Below are 22,118 nucleotides of genomic sequence, written 5' to 3'. Positions count from 1 at the left end.
TGCAGTATTTGGTTCATATCTCCAAAGCAGACTGATGGATCTTCATTAACTCTAGTACATTTATTGTCTATACAAGTTAGATGAACTTAGGGACTCAGGGCCATGGGGTCAAAGGTTAAGGTCAGTTTAATTCCCTGACATACAAGGTTATAGACGGTGGAGACATGCTAATCAACATGCCATGTTCAATTCAATTCATTTTTTATGTTGCACAACATAGATATGGTTGTTTTTGACATGGGGAGTCCCTATCTACAGCACAATGAGTTTAATACCCCCCCCCCCCCCCCCCATTACTAGGCAAATGTGCTTAGCAGTTACAGAACAGTGAAATACTTCCACTAGCATAGTCATGACCAGGGGCCGTATTCACAAAGCCTTTTATCTTACCACTAGGAGTACTCCTAAATCGCACTAAAAGGTTTTAGCTAGAAGTTTTCTCTTAAAAGTTATTCACAACGCCTTTCAAACCTACTTTTAGTAAGGAAAAATGCCAACTCCTAAACTAAAGCCTAAAGTATGGTCCCACGTCTGCGTCCCGCGCACGCGGCACTGGTGAGCGCGTGACGAGAATTGCGTCATTTTTACAGCATGCGTCGCGTCTTTGAGTCGACCAAAATTTAAGACCGCGCGTCAAAGTGACGCGTAGACTGCGCATGTGTGAAACGGAACTGCTGTAAACACTCCCCTCCAGTAGGTGGACCACATAGAAGAACAACACTTAAACGTAGAAACAAACCTAGACAGAAGAAGACTTGTTTGGTTACCATAACGACGATGGAACAGAGCGCCTGTCCTCAGCTTGCCTGGCTTTGAGTTACGTGAGACACCACGACATGGAGTCAACTTCGACCGATGTAAAGCCACAATCCACAGATACATTCTTTAACATTATATTTAACGGTCACTTTACCATCTATGGTGTAGAACCCAAAGTATTTCAAGACACCACATTTTAGATGAGTTGGGGACGTAATTATCTGTCTGCTGGCCGTTCTGTGCGTTACCTTTGATTGTCGAAACAGGGTGGCTGCATGGGCTCATTGTGGCTACTGGCTATTATATTGGCTTGATTTGGTCATGAGCCCTGGATCATATAGCACTGAATGAGATGGTAAACAATAAAATAAAACTAATCATAGACAGTGACAGCCTTTACTCCATGCATGGAGAGCTGACATGACTTCGGATTAAATGCATCTTTTAAAAATGAGCGTATGCTGAAATCAAATCGCAAAACCCAGAGCCAATTAAAGGTATCTATCTACAACGCTCAGGCGAAACCCATGTAACAGTTGCTGATCGAGATGCATTCTCGCCTGTTCCTTATATAATACGTTATCAATAGTGATTATAATAATAAAGGGAATGTAGCCTACCTCTCCCAGGTGCAATCATTATCACCTAGCCTACTCCTGAACAATGCTGAATTCAAATCTCGAAACTCGCCTGTCAACACCGGGAAATGCGCTACACAGCACTAAAAACCGAATAGTTTATTTATAGTTCGACTACGGATATTTCACGTCATGTTCGAATAAAAGTGACAGCCCTACTCCCTGCATAGAGAGCTGACATGACTTCAGATTAAATGCATCTTTTAAAAATGAGCGTATGCTGAAATCAAATCGCAAAACCCAGAGCCAATTAAAGGTATCTATCTACAACGCTCAGGCGAAACCCATGTAACAGTTGCTGATCGAGATGCATTCTCGCCTGTTCCTTATATAATGCGTTATCAATAGCGATTATAATAATAAAGGGAATGTAGCCTACCTCTCCCAGGTGCAATCATTATCACCTAGCCTACTCCTGAACAATGCTGAACTCAAATCTCGAAACTCGCCTGTCAACACCGGATAATGTTATCATAATAATAATTGAAGGAATAACCTAGGCTACCGCTCGCTCTAAATACACCCATTATCACAGTGAGACATACATTATGAACACAAATAGTTACTTCAAAACTTTTATTGACACGTCATATTTACAGGTTTTTGGTTCATACTTTTTGGTATGAGGCAGGTGTGAAGACTCGATACAAATTTAATTGAGGACATCTGTACGCACAACTCTTTCTTACCATGACACTGCTGCATGTGTTCAGAAAAATGTCTTTACTTTGTATCGCACCAATATTGCTGCCCTCGCAGCACCGAGTCACTTAGCTACATGAGTAGCCTAATAAGCAAGTAGGCTAAGCTAGTCTCTCAGCTATACCAACAGGTGTGCTGTGTGTGTTCTGGTGGATGATAAATGGAGCGATGCGATGGGCCAGCTTATCAAACTTCCCAGCAGACAGGCGAACGTACTCGTGGTGCTTTTTCCTTCATCAGCTCTTCCTTCGTTTAGTGCTCGCACATCCCAAGTTCTTCTTTTCTTCAGGCGTTTCAGGCTTCTTTGGTGGTTGTGTCCTACTTTCAGGCTCGACGTACCGCCCCGTTGGTGGGGCAGAGTATCACAGTTAATCCGTAGTGCGCAGGCGCTAAACTTAACAATTTAACGCGCATTCAGGACAGCAGAAATTGGAGTATGCTTCACGTCCACGGCAAAAATGACGCACGTCTTGGACACGCGCAAATGTGACGCAGGAGCATGCCAGAGCCTTAAGAGTGAGTCTCCGTTGCTATGGATGACGTCAATTCTCATGCACGAGCTTCCTCGCAATGATCACGGTGATTGGTTGTTAGATGACAGGGCCATGCGGAACATAACACAGACGCACCACATCATAGCTTATCACATCTAAATATGTGTATTCTACACAAAATAATAATAGTAATGTTATCGAAATGCATATATAATGACATGTTTGTGCAGGCCCCAGTGAAGTGTAATTCTAAAAAGGAAGACAGAGAGAAAAGTCGTGATTTCAATTATCAAGGTAGCCTAATACCCTAATGAAAACCGCCACTTGCCCAATAATGAAAAACGACATTGCATTAACACTTGCTTGGTTAATTGGCATCTTATTAGCCGAAATAGCTTACTTAAAGCAGGAAATGTTGCTCCGATTGAAGTAATGTCATAGGTGAATGTCGGTGATGAACTCGCCAAAACGGAGAAGAAAGCCCAACTGAACGCAGGATCAGCTACTGCTGCTGGCCCAGTTGGTGCTGGAAAAAAAACATATAATAAAAGGGAAATTCGGCATTGGCATATCAAGCCAAACCAAGCGTGAGACATGGGAGAGGATTTGTTTGCAAATTAATGCAGCATTCCCGCTCTTGTCGCGGACCCCGGACGACTGCGAGAGGCGGTGGTATGCGTTACAATCGCAGTCGAGGATGGAAATTGCAGCCTTTAAACGGGCAAGCATGGCAACAGGTAGGCCCATAATATTATATATATTGCAAAGAAAAAATGCAAAGAGAATAAACACACTGCAATTCAGCAAAATATGTGTCTTCACTCATTTGTGCATATGTGATTATTTACCCAAAGTGTGTATGGACAAAGTGATCCCTGAATGCCAGTCCACATTGTTCCACTTCATCCTCAAAATGGTTTAGGTCATTGTCGTAATCAGCTTCATCATCATCATCATCATCAGACTCATCACCATCTCCTGGCTGTGGTATGTTCCTTAGCCGACACAGGTTGTGAAGAAGCGCACACACAGTGATCACTTTGCTGGTCTTCTCTGGAATAAGGCGGATTTCACTATGTAGGACATGGGAACGCCTCTTTAGCTGTCCAATCCCCCTTTCCACCACACTGCGTGTCTTCTTGTGTGCTCTAAAACATATGCCAAGGAACAGTAGCCCTAAACATTATTGATTTAACCAACAACACCAAGAGCCACCACTAATTTGTTGTAAGCTTTCACATTGTGGTCATGCTATTAAATTATGCCACCTAAATAATATAGCCAACATGTGCACTTACCTATTGTAATTTAACTGTGGTCCCACTTGTGGACGGAGGTAAGATGTGAGGAGCCACGACTTACAGGGATATAGCCACTGTCCCCCACTAAGTGACATCCAGATGGCACACGACGCCTCTCAAACAGTTGCCTCAGACCACTCTCCATCAATATTCTCGAGTCATGAGTGGATCCGGGCCACTTTGCAACAACATCGAGTATTGTGAAGTGCGCATCGAACACAATCTGCGTATTGATGGAGTGTGTTTTCTTTCGGTTTACGTACACGTCCTCATCCTGACTTGGTGCAATTATTTTAATATGTGTCCCGTCTATAGCAACGACCACTCCGGGCACACCGGCAATATCCATGAAGCTGGCTTTGTTTCTTTGGAGTTGGCGAATGTCCAAAGGAAAACTTATGAACTGTCGAATGATATGGGGTCTACAGAGTGCATCGATCGTTTGGTGGATGGATCTGCTTACTGATGGCTGAGATAACGCTAAATCGTCGGCGTTACATAATTGCATTTTCCCCGTTGCTAGGTAGCGCAGTGTTATCAAACATTTCAATTCGGCACTGATTGGGTTGTTGCGATTAGTTGGAGCTGTTATTGCATCCCTCACAAGATCCACAACAATCAGTATTCCCTCACGGTTAAGCCGGTATCTTTGTAATAACTCTGTGTCGTTGAGGGTCTCCAACACATTGCGTCGCGCTGCCATGTTAAGATCCTTTGTGAATAGGTCTTAGGGAGTTAGGAGTCCTCTCGACTTCTTTTAAGCTCTCCCAGACTTAGGTGCTACTTTTAGGTCTAAAATGCTTTGTGAATTACTTTTAGTGAAAAAAATTAGGAGTCCTAAAGTTAGGAGTGACACGCCCATTATTTTTAGGAGTTGCTCCAAAATTCGCCACTTAAAAATTTACCTTTTTGTGCGCGCTATTCAGCCCAAACCGCTTAACGTACAAATTTGGTTCAAACACCGTTCCGTAGATCTTCCAAGGCTTTACCGTCCTATCTGTTTTTCATTTTTGAGAAGTTTATACTTTTTGAGATATTTGTAATTAAAAGTGTATTTCCCCCCCATAGACTTGAATGGGGGCTGTGATGTCATAATAGAGCCAGCTGCGCTCGTTAAGTAGTTCTCAGAGCAGTTCCCAGGCTAATTAGAACACTGGCACAGGTGTCACCTGTGAGGAATTCAACTGTCTCAGCCTCTAAGCATACAATCTAGCTCTACCTGAACTACACATCCTGTTAAAGTGTTTCCTGTGTGTCAAAATAAAAGTCCCAGCCATATCTCATGCATTCAGCATTATATCTCCAGAACGGCTTTTGGAATTGCATTTCTAGTTTACATTATTAGTAATTAGCCACTGTACAACTGTACACTGTAGGCCACTGTACAAACTATTACTATTTAGAATTATTTACGATACATGATACATAAAAAAATAATTGATGTCCTATTCTTTTTAATTAAGGCATTAAGACAAAAGGCAAAATATGTTTTTTATTCCTCCCTTTAGTCAATTTCAGCATGGGTGTCTTAACTTTTGCACAGCACTGTATAAACTATATAGACTTCTCTTTCATGTCATTACACTGTATTGGTGCTATGCAAGTCGAATTGAGTGCCTGTCACTTTAAGGCCGTGACGGCCCGTGGGGCTTGCTTGATTCTCACGGGTTTTAAGCTAACTTGGTAGCGTTGTGCATGGTGCATAAGAAAATGTGGATGAAATTAATTATAAATAATGTTTTCCATAATGTGAAAAATAATGTTTTCCATGTCATTTGGTAAAATAAATACTCAAAAACTCGAAGAAAATCTATCTTTGATTATAGGAGATAAGTGTCTTGTATCATTTCTATAATTTTGGTGAGCTCTACAGCAATTACAAACTATCTCCAGATGTAAATGGTTGCATATCCTATTACTCAAATTCAATTAAACCCACCAATAGGCTAGCTAGATTTTAGTTTCACAGCCTAGGTATTTTAGCAACACAGGGCTTGAAAGCATTGCCTGTATCACAAACAAAAACGAAACAATGCGTGGAATTTATCTGGGAATAGGCTACTGAAGGTAGGGGCGAGCTACCTCGCTGGCGTGTTTAATTTTGTTCCTTCCTTTCCATGCGTTGAGTGCCAAAAACGTAATATTACGTTTTTAGCTTTTTTTTTTAAATTACGAAACTAGACACTCTAACACACCTTATATGTGATTTTGGGAACTGGAAATGAAATACCGGTATATGACGATCGTGAAACTCATGAAAACGCACAATCTGGACATTTTATCTGGACATTTTATCTGGAAGTTTTATCATAACTCGGTTGCCGCTTTGGGTCGAATCAGTGACGCATGCACGTCAGGTCAAAACCAGGTCATTTTCGTGGGTCTATCACTAGGTAGAAGTCTCGCTGATCACTTCCCGGAAAGTTCACACAAGTAAGTAACAGGCAACACTTCATATTTCATATGGAATCATCAGATTCCAAAATTAATTCAGTAGAAATGCATGGATTCCAGTTTCTTCCAGTAGCAGCAACTGGAATCCATGCATTTCCACTGAATTAATTTTGGAATCTGATCCCTTATCATACCTGTTCATTCTTACTCGTTGCTCGACTTATCGTGACTAAATTCAAGATGGCTGCAAACGCTAAACTTCGTGAAGATACTGTCTGTATAAATCGTCTTGTAAGTAAACTACCAGTGCTTTTTCAAAGTTCTCAATGTCTCGTTTTAAATGTCAGGGCCCTCGGAAGTCTACCAATGAAGTGTGGAGATACATTGAGCCTCGTAAATGGGTGTAAAACAGTGATTTATTTGCATGGCTAGCCCGATGCCGAAGCACCACTATTGAAAAAGCTGTTGGTAGCATAGGCTAACTAGCGCCAGATTTTGGAGTGCAGGGGACAAGCCGAGATGGGCTATGAGACATACGTTCACACTCGGTATCATGTTTCAATACACTTTAGGTCAATATCACACCGGAATTCTCCTTTAATGGCCGTATTATGATGTCATAATCGGCAATGTTAAGTCTATGGGGATTTTTAAAAAGTTTTTCTTTAATAGTTTAAAAAGTATACAAGTTTCAAAGTTGAAAAGACATAGCAACCCGATCTGTTTGAAGACCTACGTTACAAAGTTTGAATGAAGTTTCTAAGTTAAACTGTTCAAGAGAAATTGCGTGCGGAAAAAGTGGTAAGCGGAATAATAATAAGCCTAGGAAGAACAGTACAGTGCATTTTCATGCACTGTAATAAGCATCCCCTCTAATAAAAACAACAATACAGTGTAAAACATCGCACAAATACGATTTATAGGTGACCTAATACATAATACTTAAGTATAGGACTTATTCAACACAGTGTAAATATGACTTTTAATGTCTTTTCTCTCTGACCCACAATATCCCAACCTACCTGCAGCAGGGTAAAGCTCTTCCTGCTGCAAAATGCCCAGAATGCAAAACTGTACACAGAGGCAACAAAATAAAAGTCTGGACCCATTTATGCAGGATTTAATACACCATTTAAATAACTATTTACTAACTCCGTTACACTAGGTAATATCAGTCCGCTGCTGCCGTTGCTTATATGCCTACTACCAACTTCAGGGAAGAAAGTATAACTATTGCAATGCGATGCAAGGGTAGTTTTTATTTCTAACACTATTCTATCAACATAGACATTTACATCGATTGTCTGGTGTTATAATTTAAGTTGAAGGAAATAGCTCAAGATGACAATGTTTATCAGATGTTTGACAGAAATGGTTTGGATTTAATCTAAAACGTCTGCTATTCAGCTTGTCTAAATGAACTACAATGTTGTTATTGATGTACTGAATGTTATGTAATAGTACTTTGTTTTTTACTCCAATATAATTTATGAACTAAAAAATGTTATTTTAAAACAGGTATTCACACAAATCTTTGCATTTTAAAACAGCAAATTATTTTGATCTCCCCTGGTTTCAGAGAGGCTACTACTACAATACTAAAATAAGATGTGGAGGTTGAAACAACTGTTTTATACAGAAAATAAAGTTTGTTTTGCTTTAATAAATGTCTTAATCTTTTTTAATGTCAATTCAGATAGTTGATTCTATGCCTCAGCCAGCTATAGCCTCATGACCTTTAACCTCTACCTGTAACCCCATGATCTTTAATGCCTTATCAGTTAATTTAGGCTTAATTAAATGTGTTGGGTTTAATGAGGATCCTTCAATCTGCTTGAGAGGTATAAAACAAACATTGCATGTCAAGTATGAACTCACGTGACCTTGACCTTTGACCCCAAGACATTAAACACCTACTAATTTCATCAAGAACTTATGGTGAGTAAGTACACCAAGTTTGGTAAAGATCTTTTTACCAGTATGGGAGATATCAGCTAATATCTATATGTGATAGTATACAATTTTGGCCCAATAATCATTATACCATGGTCCATTCAAAGCTGTATATCTTTTTTCTGGTACTGCGCTGTAGGCACCTGAAATTCTTAATCTACATGAAATTACGGTTCGATTGATACCAAATATCCTTTTGCTGTATTTACTTCCACCTTCAACCCTAATTCGCTCAGACTACAAGCATTCAGGGGGAGTGTGAGTGACTGAGGCAGCCAACAAGTTGGCAGCTCAACCATGATTATCTCTTACCTCGATTACTGTAACGCCCTCATCAAAGTCCTTTTAGGCGAGTCCCTCCACTTGGCGGCCATAGATACAGTCGGCAGAAAGATTCGGAAAGGTTACTGCTCCCAACATCGGGGAAAGCATGGTAAGATCATATGGGAATCAATGAGCGATCTCACTAGCAGTTACACACATTCATTTTAAATTCAGATGGGGTTCTGCTTGTTTCTGAACACAATGGTTTGAAGGAATTGCGTTTACTTAACTGTCCAGTGTATGCTAACAACCTAATTCACCCTCGATTTCCCAATGTTGAAGACAAATTACTCTGGAAGCTAATGGTGCATTCATGGCACCTGGAAATGACCGCCCCTGTGATTACTTTGTTTTTCCCACAGCAAGTGTTCATGTGCTTTGCCGTCGGAGTGTGTGACAAACACAGATGCCACAACAAAGGTTAAATCGTATGCTTACTAATCGTAAATAAATAACCTTATTTGCTTAAAATATAGAGTAAGACGCTTGTGAAAGAAAGATATGCAGCTTTCAAGTGACAAAAATGTCAAATTCCCAAGTTCACATTAAAACTGTTGGACATGAAAGGCCACATGAACTACAAACACACTACAATGTGACGACAAAAGTGATGACAAGCCCCTAACTGGGCAACTCTGTTAGCAAAATCTAGCCCCAGTTTCCGACCTCTGACTCGCACATTACGTGACGTGAATGATGCGGAATGATGATTAAATGATCTTTTCACTGGGAAAAAGTTTTTTCCGATGTCCATGAACGCTAGGTAATAGTCGATGGTAGCTTCATTAGATTGCTAACTGGCTAACTTTATATCGTATATCGTACTTGTTAAAACTATTCCCATGAATATTTTAGGGAATGTACATGTTAAAATAAATTAAGATGCAACTTATGAGTATGTGGTGTTATGGCATAAGTAGGGTTGGAAACTTTCTGATATGAAATATTAAAGGAATTATCCGGAGTAAAATGCACTTTAGATCAATTTACGGATGATTGGGAGTACATACGTTGAGTTGACATCAAAATCATGTCATTCGGATGTGTTTTGAGAAAGTTCGATTTTACCGTTTTTAGTCAAAACTCGTTAGCCTGGAAGTGACCCGGGCATGTCATTTCGCCGCTACAAAACGCTATTTTTATACCTCTTCTACCAAGGCCGTAGTCATGATGTCAACATTGGGGGGGACCAAATCTGTGGTGGGGTCTGAGGGACCCCCAAACAGAATTTCAATACATTTCCTACCATGCAAAAATATTATTAAAAATCACAAACAAGTCGTTAGTTAGGTCATTCAATAAGGCTATTCCAAACTTTTGACAGACATATGGCATGGATGGATTATGAACCCCTGGACACAGATGCGCCTCCCCCCCTGGTGAGTTTTTGTGAAAAGAAGGGTGGAGAAGAAGCAACTTCACTGGTCCATCATCCCTGGACCCGTGACTCCATTTGTGTTCATAATGTATACTTTAGAAGAAATTACAAACTACAGTATCTTATGATAACCTCTATATTACACAGCATGTGGTTCTTTGACTTATTACTTACACCTGAAGATTTTTTAAAACTAAGGCTTAGACTCATAGGTTTGGAGTCTAATAAGATTTTGTCTTTTAATTTAGATTTTATTATGCTGGCGGCTAATCACACAATTTTAACGTAGTTTGAAAGGGACAGGATTCAGGAATAGGCTACTAAGACAGGCCCCTCTTCTCTCTGACTCACCTCATGTTACCCCTGTATGCATTATAGACTGGCTTCTGACAGAAATTACGTTTTGTGCCAACTTTAGAAACACTAGGCCTACTACAGCCTTTAACTGGTCAATGGAGGTGCAAATTCCTTTCTTTGGTCTGCGATTCACATTAACTGTAGGCTATCACGTATTGTAAACGTCGCCACATTTGATCACGTTTTGCCTGCATGGATGCGTGATTGAGTGCGCATCTAAATAATATGCAAGATGCAACAATCATTTCTAAGAGGCCTATACACGGTAATTTCTGGCATTACTACTAGCATATGAATGCATTATTTATGTTGAAAGACGTGAAAGAAATGACACAGGCTTGCACAAATTCATCATTTAAAATAAAACGTTTCACTTTCGCTATCATTGCGAGAATAGGCTACAATATGGAAAATGTTCCCTTTCAGTCTTATCGGCTCCAAACATGTATGGGATTTCCTTAGCCTGTGCTACACCTTTCCAAGAAGTTTTGTGAAAATTGTACCGGTAGCTTTTGCGATATTGTTGACAGCCCTATACATGGATTTCTATGGAACGTCACGAAAACATGCGTGCACAACCAAGAGGCAGAAAGCACCATAGAACAGCATAGAGCAATGCAAAAGAGCAAAAGAATAAAATGAGTTTTTGTGCTGAAAACTGCACCAATTCGAAATCACGATAGTTAGAGAATGTTACATATGTTCAATATCCCTAACGGAATGCATGTCTTCGCCAAAAATGACAAAAAACGATGTTATATTAATAATCCAAATGAACGTCAAACTTTGAAATATAGTCTGAAATGAGATGTTATTATCATTGAGACAACAGGGGTATACAAAAAAATCCGATTGTAGCTTACAGCGGCCGACTATTTAGGTTAAGTTTATAAAGTTGTGGACGGCCACCAAGCGTCTTCTGCCTCAAGGCTGTGCGCGCATCTAGTTTTGTTGGTAAACGGGAAACCCGTGTATACGACAGAGTATTAGGGCCACACATGAAGGAAGAAATATTTTTGCCATGACGAGATTAAACTCGACATTTCGAGAATAAAGGTGAAATATCATGTCGACTTTAATCTCGACGTGTCAACATTAAACTTAACATTTTGAGAATAAAGTTAGTTTGGAGAGAGAACGACCGCTCGGGACGATTGAAAGGGAGGACAAATTAAACATTCCAGTTTTCTTCGACTGCAACAATGATTAGACATAGACCTATATCATGTGAACAAAACATAAAACATTAACCTCCGTTGCCAAATACTTTCCTGTAGGTCTTTATCACGGAGTTGAATGAGATAAATGAGATGGTCAAAAGTAGCCTAAACGTCATTAGCGGTTTATTTATTTATTGTAGGCCTATTATTAAAGAGTGTTTTTCATCTAAAGGTTCAACTTCATAACCTGACCCTAGCCAGATGAATTTCGTTCCGCTTAGCTCCACCTAGCTTCACTCACATCCACCTGGGACCTCTTCCATTGAGATTGATTTCTGCAACCGACTTTATGGTTCAGCCAATCAGGACGCAGGGCGGGAGTTTCATAGATGTGACATAGCGTAGAAGCGACTGTGAGTCTGTTATTAGCGTCACGGGTTGGCTTCGATGTGAGTGGTTGAAGTAGCACGTCAATAGATGACGGACAAGTGGCTTATTCAATCATATGCAAGCATTTTTTGATTAGGCCCTGCCTTCTGAAGCAACACTTCAATGGATCGGTTCCAGATGGATGAGTGGAGCTAGGCGGAGCGAAATTCATCTGGCTATTGCCAGGTTAGAGAGAGCAGGGGTGGGATCCGGAAAAGACTACGGGGCGGGAATCAAACCCGGGTCGCCAGCATACGGTGAAGGTGCCCAGCCAGTTGTGCCACAGCTGGGGCCGATTGGCTTCACTCTTGAACACATAGACTATACAGTTGCAACTCTGCCATCAATCATTATGTTAAGCCCACCTAACGACTCTATACACGATTTCATTGACCTGATTAAGTTTCGATTTCTGGAGCTCACAAGCCAACGGAGAGTTGCCAGACTAGCCCTAGCCTAGATTTCTAGGCTACTAGACGCACCCTAGCGGCAGCAAATTACATTTGCTTCCAGGGCTAGTCTAGCAACTCTCCGTTGGCTTGTGAGCTCGAAAAATTAAACTTCTATCAGCCCAATCAAATCGTGTATAGAGTCGTTAGCCGGGCTTAACATAATGATTGATGGCAGAGTTGCAACGGTTTGAATTCCCTGCTACTTGAAAACAAAGAAGATGGATTTTGTTGTTAGCCAACAGTGTGACACGAGTTAAGCTTGTTTTAAGTTGGCAAAAGTTTCAACTAGCCAACTAGCTCCGCTGGTGGGAAAACGTATGGGACTCAGCGCTCTCCTACGGCCTAAGCTACAGCTGTGTGCAAAATCTCATCATCACTGTGTCTTTCCATTCATTTCAAAATGTTCTTGTAAGATCCTGCTCAAAAGCAAATTGCACATAGGGCCTACTGATAATATTGCAACATTGAATGTAGGCTATGTGATCGCTCGAAATGTAATTTAAAGGGATATTCCACCATTTGGGGAATTACATTAATTTTCCACCTCCCCTAGAGTTAAACAATTGATTTTTACCTTTCTCCAGTTCATCCAGCCGTTCTCTGAGTCTGGCGATACCACTTTTAGCTTCAGCATATCATTGAATTGGATTAGGCCATTAGCATTTCGCCTGCTAGCATCACATTTAAAAGTGACTAAGATTTCCAGTAATTTTCCTATTCAAAACTTGCCTCCTATCAAGTTAGAAAGTCTAATAATACCAACGGAAAATGAAAAGTGGCGATTTTCTAGGCTGATTTGACATGGAACTATACGCTAGTCATTGTTATTGTTTTGTGCTACATGTAGCTTCTAGCTAAACGGCTGGAAAACAAATCGTTACATTGTATTGCACGCACAACCACGCAAGACCGTGCAATGCATGAATTGGTGACCGGATTGAAACAGAAATGTAATCTAGTGTGTAAGAGCATTGCATCGACATTAAAATGACCAACACAGTACAAATGCAAAGAAAATACGTCATCTCATCTCAACTATGGGTGCAGCCATGTTTGTCGTAAGGTCGGACGTCCACCTCGGGGTACCCTCCATAGACAGTAAAAGAAATGGACGAACAGACTCCGTCGTTTTCAATGGGAGGGCACGGAGTCAAATAGAACGATTTTTCAGTTGGTCCCCCCAGTACTGCGCAGACTCACACTTAACTTCGTGACGTGAGCCATCGAACTGAATCTTGTAACTCATATGATAGATACACAGAAATTCTTCTCACACTTCCTTCGCCTTCAAAGTCATCAAAGTTAAACATTTATTTATGTACTATTATTAATATCATCCTCACCAAGTCGTGTTAATGTTGAAGCTACCATACATGATCTTCAAAAACAGTCAACAAAACAAAAAAGTTATAGCCTTGAAGCTAATCTTCTTTCCACTTTTCCGACCTACGGACAATCCACCGAAAACCTCTGTAATGATTAGTGCCGTTTTTAAAAAAATTAGGTTTACTTTTTTATTATTATTAGGTTGTCTCTGTGTAATGCTTTACCTTAACATACGGTCGTGTATGCTAGGTTTTGCTTATGAGTTACCGTCATAGACAGTAAGGTGGACTGAGCTTCTTATCCAAACAATACGGTTATCTCCCTATGGCGCGAAAGAGAGATTACGTCAAAGCTAGCTTCCCTCCAACCGAACAAGCTAACCATTCTTCTTACTGGTAACCAACGTTACGGACGAGGTAGTGGAGTCTGTTTTGCCTTTGTAGTGTTTATGTGGATTACACAGAAGCTACAATATCGGCACAGGATATATGTTATATGAAGTTATGGTATTTCAAAAAAATCCTATAATGAATGGGCTTCTATGGGAGTTAGCAGAGAGGTGGTCCCTTCAGCCTACGTCGATTCTTCTACTTCCGGGAATTCGCCTGCCCCCTTGGTACCCTCAAGTACTCCGAGGTAAAGGGGGCGTGCCTGCTTGAAATGCCGCAAGAAAGCTGGGCAATTTACCCTTTCCAACTCGGGCTACGGATTTATGAGTTTAATGGAAAGGGGTATATTTTCAGGTGCTGCTGCGCTCATGGTGTTCCTTAATTATTATGCTCTTGAAGGAGTTTTGCACCAAATATACCTTCATATCTTGACCCCTTGACAAAAAGGAACACCAAGGTACTTTTTGTAGGCGAATTTCAGAGGTCTATAATTCAAAATCCCCATGTTATGCCATATCCTGCCAACACTCGTTTTCCCGTGGTTTCTCCCGTTTTTTAAAAGCTAAATCAAAGATCCTTGATTACTAGTTCCCGCTTGAACCATATCTGTCTAAATGTTAGCAGGTATATGATATGCAGCTTTTTTGTAGGCGAAATTAAGAGGTCTATATCAAACTCCAACACCCACAATTCCCTCCGTACCCAGAATTCATCACAGCTTGCCCTTCTAGTAGAAGTGATCATTCTCTCATAACAGACCTTGCTTACCAGACATGTCGGGGATTTTAAGAGGACTTTCTGCGGTACGCTCCGTACCTGTGGTGCGCAGTGTAACCATGTCTCAACGCGCCAATCTTGCCAACAGGGCAGCCAAAGACCCTCTTGGTCCAGCGGTATGTATATTTAACGAATTCATCTGTGAAAGTTACGTAGCGGTAGCGTAGCGGCCTGGGCTCCGGTTGTGATAGCATGCTAATGTAACCTTAAGCCTTAACGTAACTATGATACGGTGTTAGCTGCACCGTCTAAGTTAACGTTATAACAGACTCATCAATACATTGATATGATGTCTTAACGTAGGATTGACAGTGTGTTGAATTTGGTACCTGCATTTCTGTTACACAATTGAATAATTATAATGTGTCCATCACGGTATGTCATCGGTCATTTGAGCGATATCGAGGTTAGCTACCTGACATGGCTAGCCATGCATAGCATATGGCTAGCAATGTTGACGCAATGGGAAGTAAAGGTCATTGACAGTGTAACGATAGTATCAACAACGACCATGCATTATCTTTAGTAGCAAGTGGAAAATCCCTACTATCAATATTAGCAGGAAAACCTAGTCTGTTTTTAATGAGGGTAACTTGATTGTACTTGAATGATGGGACTTTGAGGTATGTCTCCTGAGTGGGAAGCTAATGTTAAGCTAGTTCAGGGAAGTTAGCTTGCGAACGTGAGAGAAATCTTTATCATTCACGATTACTTATCACGTCAACTCTTTCCGCGGGCACTAGTGCCTAACGTTACATCAGCAACATTTGTGAGGATCAACACACTAGTGCAGAAATGGACCTTGGAGTAAGCCCCAACTACTAGTTTATTTAAGAAATAGGATACGTGCACGGAGATAAGGTAACTCAGCGTTAACTCTTTTGAAATAAATGCACGTTAGCCATGTTAGGATGTGAGAGGAGGAATCACGAAGATGGAGAACACAACCATTAATCGTCTCGCATGGCTTCAGTTGGCCACCTTGAACATCAGTAGTCAATGCTACTGACAAGTTGGTGGGATGGGTGATTGAGGGGGAGTCATGCTAGTCACTGTCATACCAGAAATAAATTATAAATTTGCTCATAGACTCATCAATATGTGCTTGTGTTCTTGTGTAGGAGACTGCGATTGGCCTCACATTGTTCTCCCTCGCAATCCTGGGCCCGTCAGGCTGGATCTTGGCCAATCTGGAAAGTTATAAGAAGAAGGAATAATGAAGGTGTCCGGGCTGGCACGCAGGCGTCCTTCTGATTTCATTTCTTTACAACCCAACATGGGACCATCAACCCAACCACCTCTGATGTTAATGTGGATCAAATTTGGACTTTATCTACCTCCACCTCTAGCAGTTTACGTTCCTGTCACTCCAGTCTTCAAAACAGTCAAGAAAAATTCCTGCACAATTACTTGAGCTTGGTTTTATCTGCTTTTACTCCCTTAGGGGACCTGTTACAGCAACAATAAAACTGTATTTAAACATTTGAACAGTTGTTGGGTTGTCAGTCAAGAAGGCTTCGGTGTGTTGCAGGCTCGGTGTATGTATCTATTCTCCACCATGTCAAACACAAAGCCATGGTTATTATGTATCGAGATAATGTGGAGTGTTTTTTGGACAAATTTGCTTGATTATCATTTTTAAGTTTAATCAAACTGAACTGAGATTTCAGAGCTTGACTTGAATTACAAGACTAGAAAAGAAGATTGCAGGTATTTGTGCATCTATATGTTTTTTGCAGCTCCAAATTTCCAAAGTTGTGTACAAAATAAATAGTCCCCTTATGAAATATGCCATAATAAAATTGAGAATATGTTTAAAGTAACATATGACTTAAACGAAGGTCCCTCAACAGATATTCACCCCTCAGTGGTAGTGTGCTGTCCTTGATTACCATCCATTCCAGTTTTAGTTTAATCCAGCTCAATTTTCTTGTTACAGTTGCCTCAAATTCCGTTGGTTCATTCACAGCCTTGGTTCTGAAAATTAGAAGACGACAATGTGGCCTTTCCACAGCCTTACGTTAACACATTTCTTAAAGAGCACAGTAGGGAGGGCACAGCTGCCAACAACTTTTTTAATTGAGGGATTGATTCTTTGGTAGTGATTGAAATCTGTGTGAACCGGTCATACAAATTTAACTTCACTTTACTAATACTTAACTCATTTTCTACAAGTGTACAGTTCTCTGAATAACCATTGTGGTTCAGGAATTTATTTTATGAGGTGAGTAGTTCCTGTGAAAATGCGAATAGAGGCCCCTGGACATGCACTACTCACACTCAACAAGAGGGGGGGCCCAAGTGCAATGAGTCACTAAACTGAGTCCTCAGTTTAAACAACAAAACATATATTGTAAACTGTATTTAGATAGATAAAAACTTTAATAATTCCAGAAAGGAAATTCAAACGTCTGCTTTTCTTCTGTGACCTATTTCCTTAGTGTGCACCACTGACATTAGCATGCCTCAACTTAGTTTGATATTCAATAGTCTTACTGGATGAAATCCTGGATACAACGTAACAATTACTATGCCTTCATGGCTATTTTTGAGTCACTTTGCTGTTTTGTATCATTGTTAGTCATTTGTCTCAGTCTCTGTCTTTTTTTAAAACTTTTTTTCTGTCATGGCCTTGACTGTTCAAAGTTTCAGTATTATACTCCAGCCTTCATTCTTGACTCTTCTCTTGTCCTTGAATATTGCTTCTTGGTCTTAGTCATGACTTACTGTGAGCTGAGAGTACCCTGACACCAAAAAAGAATGGGTTAACTCTACCCTTTTGCTGGTCATAATATAAAGTCAAAAACGTCATACACTCATTACTGTATTCGTAATTGCATGCATGCCATACTGCTGAGGCAAGGCATGGACCCTTACTCATTGAATGATTTTACAGAAAAAGGTGAAATGGGTTTAATGGGTTTGTCCCATGTCTGGTTTGTAAAAACCCAAGTATCATAGCTTAGCATTGGTTATGCACACCTTATTAAGGCTCCATTGTTTCGTACCAGACAACATCTCAACATGTACACTTGTGTTGTGAGTTCACTGTTTCACCCTTGAGTTGAAATGGCCTCCAATCAAATCCGTTTTTGGGCAGCTGCCTTTTAACCAGAGCAGCAGCAAGGTTTCCCAGTGACCTGCTGTTGGTCTCTGTTGCCAAAAGCAAGCCACTCTTCACATGTGAGAATGATGGGTGTGAGAATGCACCGAGGCACAGTAGGTTTTTATTGGCTTGACTCTCAAATACTTTACACATAAGATTTATTAAGTTTTTACATTGTTCAAAATTTTTAAAGTTTTATCTTTAGCATTTTATTTATAGTCCAACTGTGAATATAACCTCATCTGTAAAACTTGCAAAACAGTACACCCCCTCAGATGTTAGTGATGGCCCTTATAAGTGAAACATTTCTGTCTCCCCAAGGCTTCCCAGTACAATTTATCATGGCTTCCCATTCAGACACACCTGAACACTGCAATTTGAAACATAAAAAGACTGAGAAAATATATGGGATTTAACTGAGACTAGGCTGCAGAGTCTCACTACAGGGACACTTGTTGAGAGGGTGATTTGACAAACAGACAGAAATGGAAAATACATTTAGCCATGGGAAGGTATTTTCTTAAGCAAAGAATGCTTACACGTACTTCATGCACCATGTAACCTCTCTGTAAAGACAGTAACAGGCAAGTTCTTTATACATTCAACATCCACATGGACAATATCAATCTGCCTCTTACCAAAGACTTTATTTCCTGTTTAGAGAGTTTAGGTTGTCAGCAACATACCACTTTTCCCACACACTCCAAAGGTCACATCCTGGATTTAATCTGCTGCTCTGGTGTCACCCCTCTTGACCTTACAGCTGATGAACTCCCTATAACTGACCACTTTCTCCTCTCATTTACAGTGAAACTCACCCTCTCCATCTCTAAAAAACCACGCCTAATTTCTTTTCGGAATATAAATAATATCAACCTTGCCACTCTCACCTCAAGCATACACGCCTCCTGCCTCCCTGACACCCACAATCTATCCACTCCGGACACTCTGGTTTCTCATTACAACACTGGTCTCCATAATATTCTTGATTCCCTTGCTCCACTTAAAACCAGATCTGTCTCCTTTTCTGTCTCCGCCCCTTGGTTCACCCCCGATCTTCGTCTCATGAAAGCCAAAGGTCGGCAACTTGAACGGCTTCATAGAAAAACTGGTCTCACTATTCACAAAGAAATGTACAATAACCATATCTTATGTTACAAGGACTCCATTGCCAGCACCAAAACCCACTATTTTTCCAGTATAATCACTACCAACAAAGGCAACTCTAAGCCACTGTTCTCCCTACTAAACAATATCACCCAGCCTCAGAACTCTCTCCCCCCTCACTTGTACACAACCTCCTTCTGTAACTCCTTAATGTCATTTTTCATTGCAAAAATCCGAAATATTCACCAGCACCTTGGAACGACTCCTCTCTCCTCAGCATCCCAGCCGACTCTCACCCTTCCACACACTCTTTTCCTTCCTTCCAGCTCCCCACTCTCTTAGAAATCACAGGACTCATTCAGAAAGCCAAACCATCCACTTGTCAACTTGACCCCCTCCCCACACAACTTGACCCCCTCCCCACACAACTTGTTAAAGCCAGCCTCCCCTCCCTTGCCCCCCTCATTTCTGCCATTATCCACTCCTATCTCACCACTGGAACTGTCCCTACATCCTTCAAAACTGCTGCCATAACCCCAATTTTGAAAAAACCTGGTGCTGACCCCTCTGACCTCAACAACTTCCGTCCTATATCCAATCTACCCTTCATCTCCAAAATCCTTGAAAAAACAGTTGCCACCCAACTCCATTCTCACTTATCCAATAATAACCTGTATGAACAGTTCCAGTCCGGTTTCCGCCCACTCCACAGCACTGAAACAGCACTTATTAAAATTACCAATGACCTCCTTATGGCAGCTGATTCTGGACTCCTCAGCATCCTCATCCTCCTCGACCTGAGTGCAGCCTTTGATACCATTTGTCACACCACCCTCCTCAACAGGCTGTCTTCCATTGGCATCACCCACACTCCGTTCAACTGGTTCACATCCTACCTCTCTGGCCGCACTCAGTTCATTCAACTTAAGTCCCTTAAATCCATCCCCTCCTCCGTCACTTCAGGTGTGCCCCAGGGCTCTGTCCTGGGGCCCCTACTCTTCATCATCTACCTCCTCCCCCTCGGCAATATCTTTCGCAAATTCAACATTAATTTCCACTGTTATGCAGATGACACCCAGCTCTACCTCTCCAGCAAACCTTCGTCCACTCTCCCACCCACCACCCTTACTGATTGCATCTCTGAAATAAAAACCTGGTTCACCCAAAACTTCCTTAAACTAAACAGTAACAAAACCGAGGTCCTCCTCATTGGTACTAAGTCCACTCTATCCAAAACAGACAGCTTTTCTTTCTTTTTCTTTTTTTTTAAAACTGCTTATTCCATATGATGTTATTTTTGTTTGTTTGTTTTGTTGCTGTTTTTGTCTTTTCTTGCTTGTTTTTTTAAAATATTTTATATTTGTATGTACGGTGTCCTTGAGTGCCAAGAAAGGCGCCTTTAAATAAAATGTATTATTATTATTACATTTGAGATAAATTGGATCCGCTTTGTAGTCTATGGCTATTTAACAGTGTTTGACTATCACAATACCCCATTTAATAACGTTGAATTTAGTTTGAAGTATTTAGAGGGCAATTGAGTTTTTTTAAGCAAATAAGATAACAGTGAAATGCAGAGAGCAATATGCAGCATTAAGAAAAAAGAAAAAAACACAAGGACATTTCATCACTAATGACAAGGTGATTAGTTAAGTCAACATTTACAGTCATTTGGGGTGTCTAACATGGTGGCAATTAGGTTGGTAATAACTGTTTGATGAAATCTTTTTTCCATCTTTCAAGGGATCAATCTTTTTTCATATTTTCTTATTACATAATTTTATTTTTATCTACAGTAGAATTTCATTTAGAACTTACCAAATGAACCTGTATTTGTAATCATTCATCTGGTTTTGTTTTGCATTTGTTTTTTATGTTTTATTTGCATGTGTGCTCCGTGTTTTTTTTCTGTTTCTGATGGAAGTTACTGAGACACTGCTTCACGTCGAATTAATGCATGTTCACAGAAACATTCTTGGACAGTCTTATAATGTTAATGGTATAATGTCTTGGGCCCTAATTTAACTGGTAGGCAAAATGCAAGACCTAAAAAGCTAATTTAACAACAAAGAAAAACATTTCTCACAGGCAATTTGGGAAGACAGCTATACTGCTCCTTCATCCTGGAGCACACTTTTTAAAAAATGACATTCATTCTCTCTGATTTTAAATCCTGCATTGAATGAATGCTTTTAGACTGCCTTTTTGATATTTTTTTTCCCCTATTCTTTTTACATCGTATTTGGGCTGTGTATTTGTATTTGTTTTATGTTGTTTATCCCCTGTAACTAGGTGCTGCTTTTCTTCACTTAGAAAAGAGACCTCCTGGTTAAACAAAGGATAAATAAATAAAACAATATATTCACCAACTTAATACCATGAGCTAGATCCTAAGCTTACCTATGCAAAAACAGTCCTCCCACAGCTTTGATTCATACACGAGACACCTAAGACTTGCTCACTGAGTGACTTTGCATTTTTTCATTAAAATTATGCTGTCATGAAGGGATGACTTGGAGTGATTGTGTATTGTATTTTGGCAGGGAAACGTAACACCACTTTTGCCAACCAACACAAACTCTATGCCAGAACAAATTCTCCACCATTATGCAGCTAGAATTTAGCATTGGCCTATTACATAATGGATGCTGTTGTGTGTGAGTTTTGAGTTCCCAATCTTTGATCTGCCCACAGTTTGAACCAGATAACTGAACACAAAACCAGGGTTTTCAGTTTTGTAACTTTAATCCATGTCACCTGAGCAGGTGGTCATTCACTGTCTGTTTTTGTTTTGGTTATTTGAAAGAACACAGAATAGGTTTCAACTGGCAAAAATGTGTTAAGATTTTTAAATTTGGTTCAGGCTGTTTGTTGATTAATTGTGGAACTTCTTTCATAATTTAACTGTTTTGATTACCTTCCTGTGGGTGGCAATAGATGTCATATTCTGAACCCTTCCAAAAACATATCAGGTATTGCTGAGGAAAACATTACTGTCTACAATGTGTATTAAGTTAATCAACACTGCATTGTCTAATGGTAAGAGTCAAGAAATGATTGATTCATCAGGGT

General features: G+C 40.3%; 1 protein-coding gene across 1 annotated transcript; it reads left to right on the top strand.

Moving 5' to 3' along the window:
• Positions 1-14,785: 14,785 nt before the first annotated feature.
• Positions 14,786-16,321, top strand: LOC121709155 (cytochrome c oxidase subunit 8B, mitochondrial). Its single transcript, XM_042092296.1, has 2 exons — positions 14,786-14,949; positions 15,955-16,321. The coding sequence occupies exons 1-2, from the start codon at positions 14,830-14,832 to the stop codon at positions 16,048-16,050; spliced, it is 216 nt and encodes a 71-aa protein (XP_041948230.1). The 5' UTR covers positions 14,786-14,829; the 3' UTR covers positions 16,051-16,321.
• The last annotated feature ends 5,797 nt before the right edge of the window (positions 16,322-22,118 follow it).

This window comes from Alosa sapidissima, chromosome 5 (genome assembly GCF_018492685.1).
Source record: "Alosa sapidissima isolate fAloSap1 chromosome 5, fAloSap1.pri, whole genome shotgun sequence".
NCBI classification, from domain to species: domain Eukaryota; kingdom Metazoa; phylum Chordata; class Actinopteri; order Clupeiformes; family Clupeidae; genus Alosa; species Alosa sapidissima.
Note: the sequence above shows the minus strand (reverse complement) of the source record. Positions and strands in the feature narration are given on the sequence as shown.